The 18,218-nt window shown below is 56.0% G+C and overlaps 1 protein-coding gene across 4 annotated transcripts; it reads right to left on the bottom strand.

Annotated features, from left to right (window-relative positions):
- Window positions 1–715: 715 nt before the first annotated feature.
- PIGQ (phosphatidylinositol glycan anchor biosynthesis class Q) lies at window positions 716–17,991 on the bottom strand. 4 transcript variants are annotated; one of them, XM_037034519.1, is made up of 12 exons: window positions 16,183–16,351; window positions 15,260–15,298; window positions 11,435–12,133; window positions 9,388–9,519; window positions 9,114–9,234; window positions 6,980–7,106; window positions 6,498–6,651; window positions 6,245–6,356; window positions 5,417–5,497; window positions 4,655–4,769; window positions 2,952–3,013; window positions 716–2,170 (listed from the first exon to the last, which is right to left on the bottom strand). In XM_037034519.1, exons 1-12 carry the CDS (start codon window positions 16,326–16,328, stop codon window positions 2,018–2,020), a joined length of 1,941 nt encoding a protein of 646 aa, XP_036890414.1. In that variant the 5' UTR covers window positions 16,329–16,351; the 3' UTR covers window positions 716–2,017. The 4 variants fall into 4 exon arrangements, 3 of the variants coding, with proteins under 3 accessions (XP_036890414.1, XP_036890416.1, XP_036890415.1); XM_037034521.1 differs by lacking the exons at window positions 15,260–15,298; window positions 16,183–16,351 and adding an exon at window positions 17,917–17,991; XM_037034520.1 differs by lacking the exon at window positions 15,260–15,298.
- Window positions 17,992–18,218: the final 227 nt, after the last annotated feature.

The following is an 18,218-nucleotide window of genomic DNA, read 5'->3' as shown; positions in this document are numbered from 1 at the left end:
GTAGTGGTCTGGGCCAAGCAGCAAGACCCTCACCTGACAGGAGCCCCAATAGGAGCAGTAAAAGGCAAAAGTGGGCAAAGGATGAGCAGGTTGGCCAGGGAGAGTGGGGAGATAATTCAGCAAATTCCAGAAATACAGTGTAGAGGCTGTTTTCAGCAGGCGCCAGAGGCGCTGCCCCGGCCCACCAGGACGTGCAGGGGTCCACTGTGGGTGGAGGTGCAGGCCTGGGAGTTGCTGAGTGACTCTCTGGGCCAGCCCCTCCCTATATAGTCAGGACAACAGATGCAGAGGAGGCTACCTGAAGATTTCTGGAGCTGTAGGACAGTCAAGGAGTGTCTGTGTAGAGTCCTTGAGTTTCAGGTGATGACATATTCATCAGAGCCAGGCGTGGCTCACCCCTCAATCACAGAAGGGCCTGCAACCCTGGCCTCGGAGAGACCCCCCCCCCATGCAAGGGCAAGGCTGACACCAGAAGGCAAGTGGCCCTGGGTCCACCCACCCACACTAGGACATCTTCAAGGGGCCAGAGCCTACACACCCACCAACCAGACCTGCAGAGAGACCTGCTCCAGGAGACAGGGTGCCCAGTGCCCCCAATCTTGGTATCACCAGAAAAGATGTGGTAGTCATCTCAGAATAAACAGTGGGGACCAGCTGTCCTACCACCCCAGAAGGGGATCCCCCGCTTCTTTCATGGGGCGATGAAAAGGCAGTATCACTCAAACACACAGAAGGCTTTAATGTCACAGCAGAGAAAGGCAGAGCCAGGACTGGTCCCACCAGATGGTGGGGATTCCCCCAGCAACACCCCTCTCTGGTCTGCAGCCAAGGAGTGTGGGGAGCAGAAGTGAACAGTCCAGCGTGCCTACGATGGACAGGGAGTACCACCCCCCCAGCCCCAGACTATGGCACGACGTTGCCAACTCCAAGATGACAAACTTCATGTGATGCAGCCATACCTTCAGGCTTCCTCACCCTGGGGATTCTGTGACTCGCACCCGGGTACACAGATCCTGCAGCCAGCGAGCAGGCAGATGCAGCCTGAGTGTCAGGACCCTTCCCCAGAGGGGCACAGAAGCATCTGCCCAGGACCTGACTACTTTGTTAGGAAACTAGTGAGGGGAGATGGGAGATTTGGCCACATGGGCGGTTCTGCAGGAGCATGGGGCAGGAACTGGGCAGCCGGGTGGGCACACACTCAGCTTCTAGCAAGGCAGCTGAGTACCCCATATAGCCTGGCTTCACACAGTGACTCCCAAAAGCTGTGAGTGGCTTCTCCTGCAGAGCGATTTCCCCAGGAAGCATCCCAAGTAACCCTGTGTAATTCAGGGTGTGGGGGCACTGCCTCATTGGCACTGTTTGGGCTAGGGGTCAGCGGTTGCTTGGATCCCCCATAGTGGCTGGCCATGGCCCCACTAAAACAGCTGGGATGTACTGGGGACCCAGAAATGTACTGGGGACTGCCGAAAAAAAAACAAGGAAGAAGACGCTTGAGAATCAAAGTCTCAAGAACTGTTAAGTGCCACCTGGGAGGAGTCCCTCCACCTCATGACAAGGTTGAGCCACCATGGAGCATCCAGGGAGACATGTCAGCTCACCCCACTAGGGAAGGACATGGTGGGCATAGGTGGGGCTCTGCAAACCTCTCCCAGGCAGGGCCTGGGTCTGAGGGAAGTCAGTGGGCTAACAGCGTCATCAGAACAGATAGAAAGTGGGTCCTCAGGCAAACAGTGCTCATCATAGGGCACAGGCCAGCTGACCTGGCTGGGCACCCCATACCCCTGGCATCCTTCTGCTCCTCAAATTCCCCCATAGATGAGGTCATTCCCCATGACCTCAAATTCAACCTCATAGATGGGAGGATAGGCAACAGGCAGGGCCTGCAGAGGTCCCAGACAACTCGGGGCCGGAAAGTCAGAGTAAAGGGCCACATGCTGTCTAACAGTCACCACCACCCAGGGTAGAGGGCTGACCGTGGTTGTGCAATGGTGCTGAGTGGGCTGGTGGCTGAGGCCCCTCAGTCCTGTTTGTCTCCTCTCTGCCTCCAGGGGTAGATGAGCTCCCCAAAGAAGAGCTTACGGCACAAGGAGCCCCAGGAGTACTTGGGGTGGCAGCCACAGCTGGGGAGGCGGTAGGTGTGTACCACGTGACTGTAGGGCAGAGGGTTTATCTGAAAGCACAAGAGCAGCAGTCAGCCTAAGCAAAGCCCCAACTCCCTGGGGCCTGAGGTCCCTGGGCTAAACAATTGTGTGACAAGGCCAGGTCTGTGCCAGATGTGCTCTCGTCAGTTGTCCATGTGGTACGATGAGCATCTCAGGAGGGAATGACCTGCTTTGAGCAGGCTACAGGGAGGAGTGGCAGGCTGGGCTGGCAGACTGCAGACCCCTCAGCATCTGACCTCCCCGAGTGACCCTCAAGCCAATCTGGCCTGCCTAAACCCAACAATGGCACCCAGTGAGTCACCAAGGGATGTCACCCAGCAAATAGGCTGCTCCCTCCTGAAGGCTGGAGGCCCCAAGGCTTTTTCAAATAAAGGAGTCTGACAGAGAACACATGTGTGTCCTGACTTTTGCCAAAGCTGTGCTATTCTACCTGGAACAAAAGCTCTTGGGGCTCAGGGCAGGATTCGGGGACCCAGGGACACGCAGGCAGGAACTCTAGGTATTTGACAGTGCAGGGGGCCTGTCCAGGGGCTCCGCTGGGGAAGGTCCCAGGCAAGGATGGTCATGGTGCCCAGAGGCCTTGGGAGTGGGGGAATCTCCCCTTGGGCCCCACCTGTCAGCTCTGCTGGGCCCTCCTGCTTGTACCTTATCCTGGGCCCATGAGGTTCCCACCCAGGGTGGCACAGAGAAGCCTGATCCCAGTTGCCTAGAAATGTGAGCAGTAACATGGTAGGGGGTGGGGGGAATCTGTCCATAGGCGGTAGCATTAGGGGTACACGGACGCCTTACCTGCATCAGGAGACGGAGGGGCCTGCCAGCTTCATGCTCCAGGACTCGAAACTTCACACCGGCTGGAGGGAGAGCAAGGTGTTCATGAGGGAAAAGAGTGCCCTCCCAGAGCCCAGCAGACAGCCCCCACTAGTCTTCCTGCCCTCTGTGTCAGCAGAGGCAGCATGGACAAAGGGGCTCTGGAGTGAGTGACGGCCCTTTTGTCTCCGGGTAGCACTGAGGCTACCTGGGCTCTTCCACCCCTCCCATCCTTCCCATCTGCAACTTTGAATGGGCTGCTGGGCAGATATCAAAGCCTCCTGCACAACTCCACTGAAAGGAAAAGGCTGAACGTCTGGCCGGCAGGGAAGAGCAGCTGGGCGGTGGAGCACAGCCTGTGCTGCTTTCCAAACGAGGCTTGGGTTTTCCCACGGAGCCAATGGGCACTGGCTGGGTGGCGGCTGTCCTCCTGGCATCTACATGTCTTCCAAATTCCGTGTGCATGGCCAACTAGGACCTACCACGCCCCTGGCCTACAGTCTGGACCCCCAAGCCTGGGAATTCCCAGGGCGAAAGTTTTTTGAAAAGAGAAATAGGAGCTAATTATCATTTGATGAAGAGGCCCAAGGCAAACTCAGGGAAGAAGAGAGGAGGCAGCAGCATCTGTGGCCTTTCATGTGAAGTTAAAACAACTCCACTCTGGCAGCGAGCCAGGGTATGGGGGAGGAGGGTGCCGAGTCTCAGGCTCTCCTTGCACTGTCCAAGCATTCAGAGGTGTGGGTAGAGACTAGGGGCTGAGTGACAGTAGATGGGTCCCTGGCCTGGACACCAGTGGGGAGAGTGCCTTGGAAAGAGGATTTGAGGGTATTCAGCAGGCAGACTTTAGGCCCAAAGCCAGCAGAAAACCACATTCATGCACTCTGGCTCAGAGCTGTCTGGGAGCAGCCACCATGAGCTCTAGAGTGTGCCCAAAGCTTCCCAGTTACAAACTGGGCGCAGGGCCTCCTGGGCACTGTGACCGCCTCAGGGGCCACCTGAACAGCCACTAGATAGGGGTTGTGTTGGGGCTTCCCAAGCTCCCCAACATGTTCAAAGTCCCTGTGCCAACCCCTAGCCTTGGGACCAGTTAGGTGGGCCTCCCGAGGTCTGAAGTGGGGCAGCCTCCCCTTAGGGGCATGTGGCCAACAGAACAGTTAGTGTCAGCATGCAAATAAGCAGCCACCTACACCAGGGATGGCCAGAGGAGGCTGGGATTGGGGAGTGCTGGCCCAGCAATTAGCAATGTGCTGGGTACAGAGCGGAAGGCACTATTGTCATACAGATCTGGCCAGCCCACTGTCCTCCGCCCAGTGTCCTGCGGCCTCCAAAGTCGAGGGGTACCAGCAGGCACACACAGCCTCACACAACCACACAGGGACATATCTTCTCCGAGCCACATTCAGGTACCAGCTACACCACTGTGGATGGACCTCAGGGCAGATATTCACGGTTGTCACAGAAAAAGGTGAAAACAGAATGGTCATCTCTACAGCCTCTGAACCCAAGCACCAGCTGAGGCCTCCACCTCCAGCTCAGTGCAGATGCCCTGGGACCAGGTGTCTCTGTCTTCCCTGCCCACCCGCCCTATGCACACCACCGCTTCCAGGCAGGAGGCACATGTGGTGCAGTCGGTACTTCTCCAGGGCCCACAGGTATGTGCTTGTCCACCCAGCACACAGACCTACCTGCGAGTCTGTAGGGCCGGCAGAGTCGGAGGCCAAGTGCATACAGCGGTAGGGAGTTGATAAGATCCACGAGCAGATGGATCAGACCCTGCACAGTGACCACCAGGAGCCGGAGCTGCAGCATAGACAGTGCTCAGGGCCTCTGAGCCGGGACCAGGGCCAGAGCCATGCTGGCATGCCCATAAGCAGAGTGGCCTGAGGGGTCCTGGGCCACAGTGAAGGGTGACCAGAGCCTTGGGAGAGCATGGGAGAGCACGGACCCCACTGTGAGGAGGGCACGAACCCTGTCTGGAACATGAATTCCAAGCATGAAGAGGCAGGGCAGCAGCAAGCAAGAATGGTTGGCCTTCCCACAAGGTCAGAGGAGATGGTGCTCTGATCCAGCAAAATGAGTCACTGGCCCCTCAGCCCAGGCTACCTAGGTGCTTCTCCCCTCCTTCTATCTGAGCCCCCACCCCTTTGCCAGGCACTAAGGGGAGACCACCACTATGACCCACCCACCATGGGTCCCGCCTTCCCTGTTCCCAGCTGAGTGTTCAAGAGCAGTGAGTGGTACTCCCCCAGGGTAGGACTCCTACCCACTCCGGGGCCCAGCATACACTGCCCAGAGAGTCTAGAACAGCCATACCCAACATGGCCTGCAGCAGTGGATGGCCTGCCCCAAACTGCCAGACTGGCAAGCACAGCTAGCAGCGACCACTCTAAGCACTGTGGGTAAGGCCCCCCAGCCAGGTGTCACGCCCAGAGTCTCCCATGGCTCACCAGGGTAAACACCAAGTAGTACAGGGCCGTGGTGGGCAGCAGGAAGACCAGGACAGTGAAGAGCAAAGTCCCAATGAACAACTGCCAGGAGAAGAGGCACCCTCAGCATCAGCCAGAGCACATGCTGAGGACAGCCCCACCAACACTGGCCACACCCCTGCTCCCCGTCCCCACCAAACTGATCCTATAACCGAGCAGAAAGGGGGCACACCTGCTGGTGGGACACTAAGACAAATCAGAAAGCCCACTCATGACAGTCCTGTCCAGTACTGGGAGGGGAACGACTACGTGCCCTCCAGACCCACCTGGGGGGTTGGGGAGAAGGAGAGAGGACCAGCCAACAGGGTGTTCAGCCACGTGCACCAAAGACAAAAGGGTTGTGAAAATTAGGCAAAAACAAAACAAAACAAAAAACGTACCTAGAAGGCACCACTCAGGGTCCACATGTTAGGTCTGAGCAAGCTAACAGGACAAGCCAGGGCCAGGTCCCCGCACCTGGGTTACCTACAGGCCCACTGCCCAGGTCACCTCTAGGTAGGCCCCCTCCTGGGTCATCCTCAGGTCCCACTGCCAAAGTCACTTCTAGTGCCCGCTGACCCACTGGCCTCTTGAGAGCAGGGTCCACCTTCCACCTGGGGCGAAGTTCTGCACTAAGGGCCCCACACTGGCCCTGGCGCTTGCAGACTCCGCTGCAGCAAGTGAGCTTCAGAACAGGAGAGTGGCTGCCCCCATGGTGCCCACTCAGCAGGGTCTGTAGCACTGGAGCTGGGAGGTCACACTGGCCAATTCGGGGCGGGGTGCCCCCTCCCCTGCAGTCGTTCCCAATACCTGGTCCAGGTCATAGGAGCAGGAGTCCACCCGCTGGCGCAGAACATTCCATTTCTTCCCCCGAAACAGGCGCCAGAGTGAGGACAGGCCACAGATCTTCAGGCAGTAGAGCCTACAGGACACAGGCACCATCAGGACCCAGCCCAGGCACCGCACCACCCCCACAGCAGCTCAGTCCAGAAGCCTGTCTGTGGTACCCAGGGCGTGGAGGGCTGCACTGAGCCAGCCTGTGGGATTGAGAGCACACACCCACCTGGCACCATAGACATAGAAGCAGTAGATGTGGAAGGTGAGGAGGGCGATGATGTCCGACAGGATGGACAGGGCAACTGTGAGGCCCAGGCAGGCTGAGAGGCCCACATGCCACAGGATTCGCTCGATGAAGGGGGACATGAGGTGGATATAGCCTGGCAGGAGGGGTGTCAGCCCTGAGGGGGTGCTCAGGACGTCCTGGTCCCCCCAAGTCCTCACTGAGGATGGTGCCTGAGGATGCTGCAAAACTGAGTGACAGACTATGCCACTGGCCATCCTTCAGTAGAGCAGCCAGCCTAGCACAGCAGGGCCCCCCACACAATGGACGCAAGGAGGGCAGGAAGCAGGGACCAAGGGGATGGTGCCAGGTCTGGGCCCCACTGCCCTGCTTGACCAGGGCTTATATCCCTGGGGTCACACGCTTTAGGAACCAAGTTAGGGGTCATTGGGAAGTACCTTGGCCCACCCACCCTCAGCACTCACTGATCCACAAGTGGATGTGATACAGGAAGAAGCGGCCTAACACCTGGTCCAATGCCCGGTTCATCTTGAGCCCAGCAGGTGCACCCATCAGCCATTGCAGCAGATGCTGGAGCTCCTCGGCCACTCGCTGGGAGGACACAGAGGGGCATGTTGTCCATAAACTGGGCCAGCCCACCTGTGCATGCCAAAAGTAGACTGGGTTCCCTCCTCCAGGTGTCTGGACTGCCATCTCCAGTCATGACTGGCACATGGGGTTTCCCACACTTGTCTGACCACAGAACCCCCCCCCCAATACATGTTCTGGGATGTGGGGCAGAGAGGCACAACCTGCAATGCTGACAATCTGCCCCTGGCCCTCTAGACAGGTAGCTCCCAACAGGAGTCAATCTCCAAATAAAATGTCCTTTCCCCATCTCACCACCATGGCCACTACAGCCACAGGAACCCTTGGCCCCAGGCTCCAGGATGTGGGACAGACCCCGGCCCACTGTAACCTTTGAGGGGGAACCCATGGGCCCACCCAGTCTTCCTCCAGCAAGGACCCAGCCCACCACCTGCCATAGCAGAGGCCTGGGCCTGCCCTGTGTGGATGGCCTCAGGTGAGGGTGAGGGTGTCAAGCCCACCAGGGGCCCAGGTAGTAGGTAGGAGGGCAGGATTGTCCCCTAGAGGGAATTACAGAAGGGAACTCAGAGTCAAATCGATGTTGAATGAAGGCCAGAGGCATCACGGGGAGCCTCACGAGCAGGCAGGGAAGCTCACCATGGTCCCAGCTGTCTCAGGAGGAAAGCCAATGTCCATGTGCCATGCTGGCCCCAGTGGGCAGGCCCTGAGGACTCAGCCTCATCACTAACGCTGAGGCCACAGGAGTGACAGCCCTGCCTCACAGTCAGAGGTCTGCCACCACCCCCACCCACTCACCTTGCAGGCCTCTCCCAGCCCGGCATGAAGGCCTTAGCCGTGGCAGGAGCAATGAGGAGGGGAACAGAACATTCTTTATAAAGAGAGCTTATTTAATATTTAAAGGATAAGAGCTTGGCAGCAGGAAGAGGCTTTCATTTTTAAATTAAATATTTATATTTCTGAGCAGTTTTGCAGAAGAGAGGTCTAGGGTGAAGCTGGCCACAGGCAGAGTACAGAGGAGGAGGCGAAGCAACCAAGCCCCTTTCCCAGCCCCCAGACTCTGCTTTCTCCTTCCTCTCAGAAGAAGGGCCACAGCAAGAAGCCATGGACACTCCCAGCCTGTGAGGGCTCCTGTCCAGAGTCTGGCCTGGCCACAAGTAGGCCCAGCAAGCATCCACGGCTAGACACTCTCACAGCCAGTAGGGGCTAAGTCCATATGGAACACCCAGTCAAACCTCAGCCACTCGACCACAGGAGGTGCCCGAAGAGGACTGTGGGTAGGCCAAGGGATCAGAGGGACTGCCTTAAGCAAGAAAACCAGCTTCCAACAGAAGTGACAGGGACTTCGGCTCTGAGGAAGGGAGGCAGAGAAGCTAAATGCAGGGAAGGATGATACGGCAGGGAGGAGGGGGATGGCACCCAAGCCCTGGAAGCATTGTCCAGATGTGCAAGGCAAATCCAGGCACACAGCAGATGAGCTGGTGCCTCTGGCTCTCAGCATGGGAACTACAGACCAACGCTAGGAGCAATGTGACCACTAAAAGGTGGGAGGCCAGAGCTCAACCACACATAGACAGCCCCGGGCACATGAAAGGTTCCCATGATGCTGGCTGAGTAGAGGTGCCGAGCCAAAGGCCAGCCAGGAGAGCAGAAAGAGTCATGCACCGCGGGAGACAATGAGGATAATGTGACACTTAGGCTGGGTGGGGAAGGTGGGTTACGGCTAAAAGCCTTGACTTCAAGATGGCCCCCATACACAACCACCTTTGGGAAGAGAAGGTGGAAGCCAGGAGCTGCAGTGTGACCCTGCTTGGGAGGGTGAGCACCTGGCAGACCCAAGCCTCTGAAGCTCTCAGGGTCAGTGCTAAGGGCTGTTCCCATGGCCACAAAAAGTGGAGGGGAAGCGCTGCTCTGGCTGGTGCAGGGGCCTCTGCTGCCCCCAGGAAGGGCACCACCCCCACCCCAGGAAACAGGTGCTGGAGTCTAGACCTGGCTCCACCCCATCCAACTCACATCAGCCACAGGCACTAGGGCATCAGCCAGCTGCCCGATTCGGTCTTTCCTGTGGAGCCAGGACAACAGCGCAAGGCCTAGGGCCACATCAAGGAGCACGGAGACAAGCATGTTGGCCTTCCTGGAAGAAGGGGTCCAACAGGAGTGGGTGGTGAGGATGGCCGGGCTACAGAGGGTCGGCAAGGATGGGTCTAGTGCAGAGAAGGGGGTGGGGAAGGGCTTGGCTTATGATGCATCTGGCCGCTGCAGAGCAGACCCAGAGCACGCCCCGAACCTCATCAGCTGGGAGGGGTTCTCAGCTTTCTGGGTGCTGAAGATGAGTGTCAGCTGCTCCAGCCGGTGCCTGAGCTGTTCACATGTGGAGAGCTTGCTCCCGATGAAGGACAGTGGCCACAGCTTGAATACCCTGTGAAGGAGCAAAGAGGAATGGGCCTTCAGGTCCTCCTGGAGCTCTCCTGCCTACCAGGGAGAAAGGGCTGCCTCTGTGGCACCAGCAACTCTCACTGCGCAGACAGGAAGTACCGGGCCAGGCTCAGCCAGAGTCGCTAATGGCTCCAAACACTGACGGCCATAGCCTGAACTCAGCAGAGCAGGAACACAGGTGAGAAGGCCCAGTGGGGCTCATGGTATATTCACGACCATTAACTGGGAGACCAACCATCGCACAAAGTGCTGACCCCAGGCTACCTTAGTAGTGACAGAATGTGCTGTCTCACCACCCAGCACCTTGCTGTGTTGGATCGGTGACCTTCGTTCGTCAAGGGTCTCTGGGCTGACCTGGCTGTCCAATGAGACTAATTTCTCTCCAGGCAAAGGATGCATTGAGATGCTTCCACAGACATTCAAATGTTGAGGGGAGCTGCTTGCAAGCAAGGATGAAGAGAGTACTGTGCTGCAACTCAGCTGTGCCCAGAGCCCCTTTCCACTCATGACCTTGCTCTTGCTGCCAGCAGGGGACACAAGGGTTTGTGCAATGTGCAGAGCCACCAACCAGCAAGCACTTAGATTCTTGGGAAGAAAGGGATCTAGACTTAGAAAAGTTTAGAAGCTCCGTCTCCAACCAAGCACCTTTAAACCAATGTTAAGCAATGAAAAGAAAGAAAGGGAGGAAGGGACAGGGAGAGAGAGAGAATGCGTTCAGCACATACCCCTCCCCGATCAACTCCAATCGAATGGCAGGTAGCTTCACACTGGCTGCAGAGACCCCTGCCTGCACAGCGGTCCCCACAGCGTTAAGACCAACCCTAGGCAGCCTGGGCTGCGACAGCACCCCGGGGCCTGCCCCAGGGAAACAAAGTGGCTTCATTACTGCAGTGATAGCCATGACTCATGTGAACTCTGCCATGCTGACAACCACCGCCAGTCACTGACCAGCCCCAACGGATGGGCTAATCCGTGTTTGGGGCACGTGAGCAGTTCTTAACTTTTCTCGGTCCTTTGAAAGCCAATAAAAGCTAAGAGTCTTCTTGCCCCCAAACTGTACCTAGGCTCAGACACACTTTGACATACTTCATTCCAAAGCAGTCATGAAACTGCAATCCACCCTTCCCCTGCAGCCCCTACAACCCAAAGCGTGCCCACCCACAGATACCAAGGGCCCTTGCCCTGGTGAGCAGGCAAGGCCAGTCCCCAAACCAGACAACTTGAACCCTGGACCTAAGGAAGAAGGTGCCTGAGGGTGTAGCACAGCTGCTCCCCAGCAGGGAGATGGCTTCTCACAGAAAGACACCCTGGTTCTGCCCCCAGCATTCCCCAGGGCCCTCAGGGGCTTGTGCAAATCCCTTGGCCAGGCCTGTAGCCAGGAGTGCTCCAGATGATTCTAGAAAGTAGTCAAGGCTGGGGACCACCACCCCACACCCAGGGCAGTCAGTGAATGGGAGCACGCCTGCAGCCTCCAGGGCTGCCTGTCTCCCTGTGGGTGCCTGGGTCAAGGAAGTGGGCGGGCCTACACGTGTTCAGGAGGACAAACAACATCCAAGCAAAGCAAACATTAGCTGTCAGCTGGCAACTACCCCACGTGCCTGTGTCCATTGTCTCATCTCCCTTTCACGGGCTGGAGCCGTCTGAGGTTCACTCAGTACTCCTACCCGGTAGGGCCTACACAAGCGCTGAGGTTGCCAGGAAGCCTGGCTCCTCAGGAGTGAGGGCCACCAGAACAGCCCACCTCGGGACGTACTCTGAAATACCAGGGGAGTATGAAAGAGTTGAGGTGTGGGGGGCAGCTATGAACCTGAGGAGGGCTCATCTGATCCTCCACCCAGAGGGGGTGGGCCTAAGACTTAGGAGTGACTCCTTCCCACCCCAGCCTCAGGGGAACTTACCGACAGGTGCTGGCAGCTGAGATGAATGACAGCAGGCAGGCCAGCAGCAGGCAGACAGGCCCCGAGGCCTGCTTGGCCAGCTCCACAAGGATGCTGGCTTCCACACCCTCGGACTGCCAGTGGCTCAGCCGCACGAGGCCTTCATCAAACTGGTCACTTTGGAATAGTGCCTTGCTTCGAGCCACTGTGTCAAAGACAGCAGCCAAGCCACAAGCACTGGCTGTGGCATCTCCAGCCTGGAGATCAGGCAAGGCTGCAGGCGGGTGCAGCTGGGACAGCAGCACCTTACGCTGGTCATAGAAGATGAGCATGACCTGGTCCTCACTGTGGGCATGAGGGGAGGTAGGCACCTGCTGATGGGTGGCCTTGCAGCTCCAGAACTTGCTGTCCCTCTCACGGCACAGCTGGAGCCAAGGCTCATGGGAGAAGATGGCACCCAGGCCCTCCAGAAAATGGCCCAGGCTCTCCTCAGGCTCCTGTTGACGGTGGCACCAGGTACCCAGCACGGCCACACCTACTTGGCTGGCCTGCTGCACCTGGGCCAAAAGCTCCTTGACCTGGATGGGGATGAATGGGAAGTGCACCACAGCCAGGACCACGGCACTGCTCTGCTCTGGGACCCATCGTCCAACCAGTAGGCCGCTGTCTGCCGAGGCGCAGCACGTGGGGAAGAAAGCTTTAAACACCATTCTGGAGACACTGGAAGAGAGGGGAGTGGCTTAACTCAGAGCTGGCGCCACTGCCACTATGCCTGCATGACCCCAGGGTGGCTGGCAGCACTGTGGCTGCAGGCCACAGCCAACATGTGGCACACACACCCTGATGGGCACATCCCACACGGCCACATGGTTGTGGTGACCAGGTTTGGGGTTTGGTCATAGAGGTGGGGGGGTGGTCCCTGGCTGTCCATCTCCCAAGGCATTGCCCTCACGTCGGGAGCCAACCAACAGCCATCCCTTGACACAGTTGGGATGGATGAGATGCATCTGCACAGAAGAGGCAACTGTGGCTGGACTTCCTGTCTGTTGTTGAGATTAATAGGTGGTGGGATTTTTAGACACCTGCATTTCAGGTCCAATGATTCGCATAATTCCAATGAAGTTGTACAAAATAATTTCTTGGCCAGAGAACAAAGTCCCCCTTAATGAAGTAGCCCCTTAATATCTAAAAGTTGGTGGAGTAACAGCCCCTCCTCTACCTTGGACATGAATATATATTAATTAGAATTAGGCAAAGAAATCGGAGAAGCTGGTTAGCTACTACAAACTAAGCATGTAAAAACAATTACCAAGGAGTTAGAGTCCATATTACACAAAGAAACATTTTAGACAGAAAGATAGCTAAGTTAGACATCACAAAGGCCTTATAATGAATTTCCTAACCTCTGCTTGGTCTAGCATACCATTTGCCCCATGTCAAATTCTAAGACCTTTAATAAACAACAAGACATTCGCGTGGGCCTGTGAGCTAAGGGATCATGGTTCGATTCCTAGTCAGGGCACATGCCTGGGTTGCAGGCCAGTTCCCAGTGGGGACACATGAGAGGCAACCATACATTGATATTTCTCTGCCTCTCTCCTCCCTTCCCCTCTAAAGATAAATGAATAACAAAACAAAATAAGACATTCAAACTCTGTACAAATACCTATTTCAAATTGTCTGATTAATGGCTCTCCTGGTCAAAACAACTTTTGTTTAACGTAACTGAAACTATGGAAATTCTTGTACTTTTCCTGGTTACCTCTGTATTGTTTTTTTCTGCTTAACTGATCACGCCATGCACCTGTTCCTTTAATGTTATATAACAATCTCTATAAAAACAAAGCCTAACTAAAACTCTCAGAGTTCAGTCAGAACCACAGAGGCTGGCTGTTCTCTGGTATCCAATCGGGTGTCTGACTCTTCATTCACCACCTGTGCCGTCCATCCTCAGGGACCCTGAACCCTGCTGAGGCTGGAACCCAGCACCCTCACTTTGCCCTGGGCTGTTGTAAGCACAGACCCCAAATCACCCTCCATCCCCCGCCCAAGGCAGGTCGGTGCTTTCCCCCATTTCGGAAACAAGCAGGCTAAAACAGGGATGAGGTTACATGGCCTTCTTGGTACCACTCACAAAAAGTGTGGAGATGAACAAGAAGTTTTAACTTTTGTTTCTAAAGAAACTGATTATAGTTTTTTTATGTGTAGCACATGGAAAAATGTACAGTCTCAATAACAAAGTAATGCAAATTAACACTCTGAAGAACCCTGATTCACTTACTAAGCTAGCAAATCTAAAGGTGAAAACTTAAAGAAATTGCTGCTGGGCTGAGGGAAACCAGACATGTGCAGACTGCTGGTGGCCTGGGCACCAGTACAGTTGCCCCAGATGCCCAGAAAGATGCCTGGGAACCTAAGCCTGCCTCCCTGCCCAGTGAGCCTCCTGGAGGAGCCTCAGTGCTCAGAGAACAGGCTCAGCTCTCACGGGGCTTCGGCCTATGCTCTGAGCCTCCAGCTGGGCCTAACCTGCTCTGGGAACCCCATCCACCCACCACTTCACAACAGGGCTCCCAACAGAGGAGTGCTTCCTCTTGTCACAGCGGAGCACCTCCTTTGGGATGTATTCTTCCAACCAGGTAGCTATCCACAAGTGGGAGTGGGAGAACTTCACCAGCCCTGGGGCATCAAGAGATGCACTATCATATTCTCTGAGGGTGAGGGACAGCAGCCTTCCTGGCCTCTCACTACCCTCACATAGACACCCCCAAGCAGAGGGAATTCCTGGATTTTGTGGGATCCTAAGCCTTAACTTGCCCAGAAGTAGGCTCACCGGGGAGGAGAGTTTCCCAGAAGTGCCTCCTTCTTCCACCTGAGCCCCTCCCAGATGAGGCCAGACAAGCAGCAGGACCTCATGCAGCAAGGACTGAGGCTTTTCAGGTTGAGGCATGCCCATTCCCAGACACTGACTGCCCCACATCACCAGCATAAAGGGCAGAGCAGCCACCCTGAGCTAAGATCCCCAAGCTGGAGCCCACACCAGAGGGAGAAACACAGGCCTTAAAATGAGCCTGGACCTCCAGGCCTCAATGATCACCAGTACCTTGGGGACAATAGGACAGAGAGAGAAACACATGTTGGAGCAGTGTGACATTGTGGAAGGCACAGGGAGCGTTTTCCTGAAGATCAGGGGACACTGGAAGGCCTCACACAGACAGAAATGCCCAGGGCTTAAGAGGCCACTACTATAGCTGCTTTCCTCCCCTACAGGTAGCCCAATCTGGGGCTAGAGGGTGAAGGTCATTTGGAGAAGGGATCTTTCACAGCTGCGGGTTCCAGCTGAAAAGGGTCCATCTGAGTCCAGCAGCAGCAGGACTCCCAAATGCACAACTGGCCTAATGACTAATAGATGCTCTGGGGGAAGCTGGGTACAGGTTGTTCACTGCGGGAAACTTCATCACGTTATACACTCTCTGTACACATTATGCTTCATCTACAAAGTTTACTGAAACAGAAGAAAAAAGAAGCAACTCCTCATGTCTAAGGAACAGCAGAAGGCAGAAGTTGATGTTCTTATCCGTGGGGTAGTGAGAAAGAACTCTTAACAGATTATGGGGCAAATTCCCATTCCTGCTCCCACCTCAGCCTCTGGGAGTGATGAACACAAAGAAGTCTGCTCACATCATACAGCCAGGAAGAGATGAAAGAGCAGGCAATCGATAGCAGAGGTGCAGATGGGAGAAAGCAGGGCAGCAACTTAGGCAACATGCACCTCTTTAAAGACTGTGATTTAAAAAAAATAATAAAATTTTTAAAAAAAGAGGGGAAAAAGAAAACAAGGGCACACACCTGGAAAAGTCTGCCCTGTTAAGAATGACACCAAGTTCCCTTATGAAACAAGACATTCCCAGATCAGTCAGGATCTCTGGGACACCCCTTCCCACAGAACCACAGGCCAACAGTCTGTCTACCTCATTAAATGGGAAGTGTACTTCCCTCTCATCCTCTGCATGAACTGATTGCAGGGAAAAGCCCAGATGTGACTGACCAGGGACATCTCACTGGCTGAAACTCTCCTCTGTGAAGTCTCCCAGTCACTGCTCCTCAATAGCTGACAATAATTAGTTTTTACCCCATGTCGTTTGTGTTTTTAAAAACATTTTTTCCTCAAGCTTTGTGAACAGTGCTTCCCCCTCCCCCTACTCCCCTATTTCAGAAGAATGGATTCTATTTTTTGCCCTTTACTGCAGTCAGGGACAACTATAAAGTTCCTCTGACCCTGAATGCCCTTCGGAAGAGTCCACAGCAGGGCCCAAGTTGCGTGGGTCAAAGGGAACCAGCCAGGCGCCCTTCACTCTGCAGGGTATTGGGACCAGGCTCCTGGCCAAAAGAACCCGCGCGGCCCTGCCACAAATCCTCAAGGTCTGGGAAAATGCGCTCCTGGGACCGGAGCGGGGGGGGGGGGGGGGGGNGGGGAGGGGGGGGCGCTAGCTGGGGGCGCTGGCGGGGGCCGCCCCCTGCCCTACTAAGTCGTAGGCCGGTCCTGGGCCGTGGCCAGTGGCGTCCCCATTTTATGGATGATGAAACAGAGACTCCGAGTGGCTAGAGACATGCACCGGCCCCCAGAGAACACTCCTTTCACTTTCCTTCGCCTGAGCCCAGTCCCACCGCCGCCGCCAGGGAGTTTGGCCCACAGCCGGGTGCCCGGGGCCTGAGGGGCGGCACCCTAAGGTCACACCACAGGGACGCCGGCCCTCCCCGCGAATGCTCACCCGCTGCTCCCGGGGGAAGCACGCCCTCGGGCGGCGGGTTCGGGGTGCGGTTGGGGACAGCGTTGGGCGGACACCGGCAGACAACAGCGGTCGCAGGTCCCAGCCCTACCGCAACAGTGCCGCGGGACACGAGCCCCATTTCCCATTTCCGCCAGCTCCTAACGTTGCCGCGCGACGGTCCGGCCCCCAAAGGCGCTCGGATTGCCCGCCGGCCGTGCCCGAGCGTTCCGCGCATGCAAAGTTCCCGTTCCCGGAGCTCGTGACCGGCGGGTGCAGCGTCTTCGTCCTTCCACAGCCTCCTAGTTACCCACTCCTAGTTACCCAGCGTCCTTGCCCCTCTATGTACCATTTTTGTGCTCCCCTCAGCCTCCTTGCTCCCCTATCCACTCTACCAGCAGCATCCCCAGCACCCCTACCCTATAGTCCCTCCACCTTCCCATAGTTGCCAAAGCTCCCCGGGATTTCCTCATCTGAAGAACCCGGACTTTTGAGGGGCTCCCACTCTCCCAGAGTGAAAGGGCCCCCAGGCCCTACGTTTGATTTCAGAAAGAGCTGCCTCCCTAGGCCCAGGCTGCCCCTTCCCTTAGCACATTGGTGTCTGGGGAAGGTCGCCCCCAGATCCCATCCTGACCACCACCCCTTGCCCCAGGAGCAGGTGGATTAGGAAGTGGTTGGGTCCTGGAGGACCAGTCCAGAGGCTTCTGCCATCTGATCATCAGGAGGAGCTCCTGGTCCCTCCTGCCCTGGAAAACGATCAACCTAACATCAGCCGCAACAACTATTGAGCACCTACTGCACACACTTTACATTGACCCATTTAATCCCCCACCCACAGCGCTGGGATGTTTGGAGGGAAACTTACCAGAGGTGAATGGCCTAAAAACCACACACCCCAATGTCCTGGTGATAGACAGGAGCACCCCTTGATTGGCTCTCAGGGTCAGGACCAGGCACTGTCCCCTCTTGATGAAGACCCCTCACTGGGAGTAGGAGCCTGGCTAGGCACCAGACTCAGAGTCACCCCACACTTCCCCACCCTTTTGGGGTCTCATTTCCATGCTACTCTTTTAATTATTATTTTAAAAAATAGCCCTGGCTGGTGTGGCTCAGTGGATTGAGTGCTAGCCTGTGAACCAGAGGGTCACTGGTTTGATTCCCAGTCAGGGTACATGCATGGGTTGTGGGCCAAATCCCCAGAAGGGGGCAAGCGACAGGCAACCACACATTGATGTTTCTCTCTCCTTCCCTTCCCTTCTCTAAAAATAAATAAGTAAAATATTTTAAAAATAATTTCAAAATAAGATTTATTGATTTTAGAGATGAAGGGAGAGAGAGAGAAAAAAAAACATTGATGTGAGAAACATCAATTTGCTACCTCCCATACACACTCCAACCTGGGATCGAACCCACAACCTTTTGATGTATGGGACACTGCAACCAGCTGAGCCACACTGGCCAGGGTTCCCTGCTGTTTTTAAGCAGCAGGAGTCTGTCCTCATAGGAAGGCTCTCCTAGATTAGACCACCACCCGGAACCCTCCCAGCACCCCCACCCATGAGCCTGGAGCTGTTCAGTCCTGGTTTACAGAGGATAAAATGAATGATCAGAGAGCCTGTGAGACAGTCTCACGTGAGAGAAGTGGCCAGGGCCATGGAGGCTCCCAGTCCAGCCATGGCCTCCAGGATGACACTCCAGGGTGCCTCCAGGGTAGTCCGTCCTCTGCCTCCCCCTTACCTCGGCTAGGCCCAGAGAGGCTCCAGGAGGCTTGGGACCTGACACGTCTCTGAGGATGAGGGACTGTTAGGGGCCGCACCCTTACCCAGGTCTCCCAGCCTAGCCTAACCCAGCCCAGCTGCACCCTCCCTGCCTGCCTGTGACTGATTATGATACTGGGACTGGGGCACCTGGTGGGAGAGCCTGCCTGGGTAAGAACTGGCTGCTGGCCTAATATACCAAAGATCTCCAGGCTTCAGCTGCTGGCTCCAAAGCTCAGGCCTCCTGGGCCATAAGCCAGCAGGCCAGGGCCTGAGTAGACA

Source organism: Sturnira hondurensis, unplaced genomic scaffold, assembly GCF_014824575.4.
Source record: "Sturnira hondurensis isolate 20B ecotype Veracruz unplaced genomic scaffold, ASM1482457v3 Scaffold0022179, whole genome shotgun sequence".
NCBI classification, from domain to species: domain Eukaryota; kingdom Metazoa; phylum Chordata; class Mammalia; order Chiroptera; family Phyllostomidae; genus Sturnira; species Sturnira hondurensis.
The sequence above is the reverse complement of the archived record's forward strand: the minus strand, read 5'-3'. Positions and strand labels throughout refer to the sequence as shown.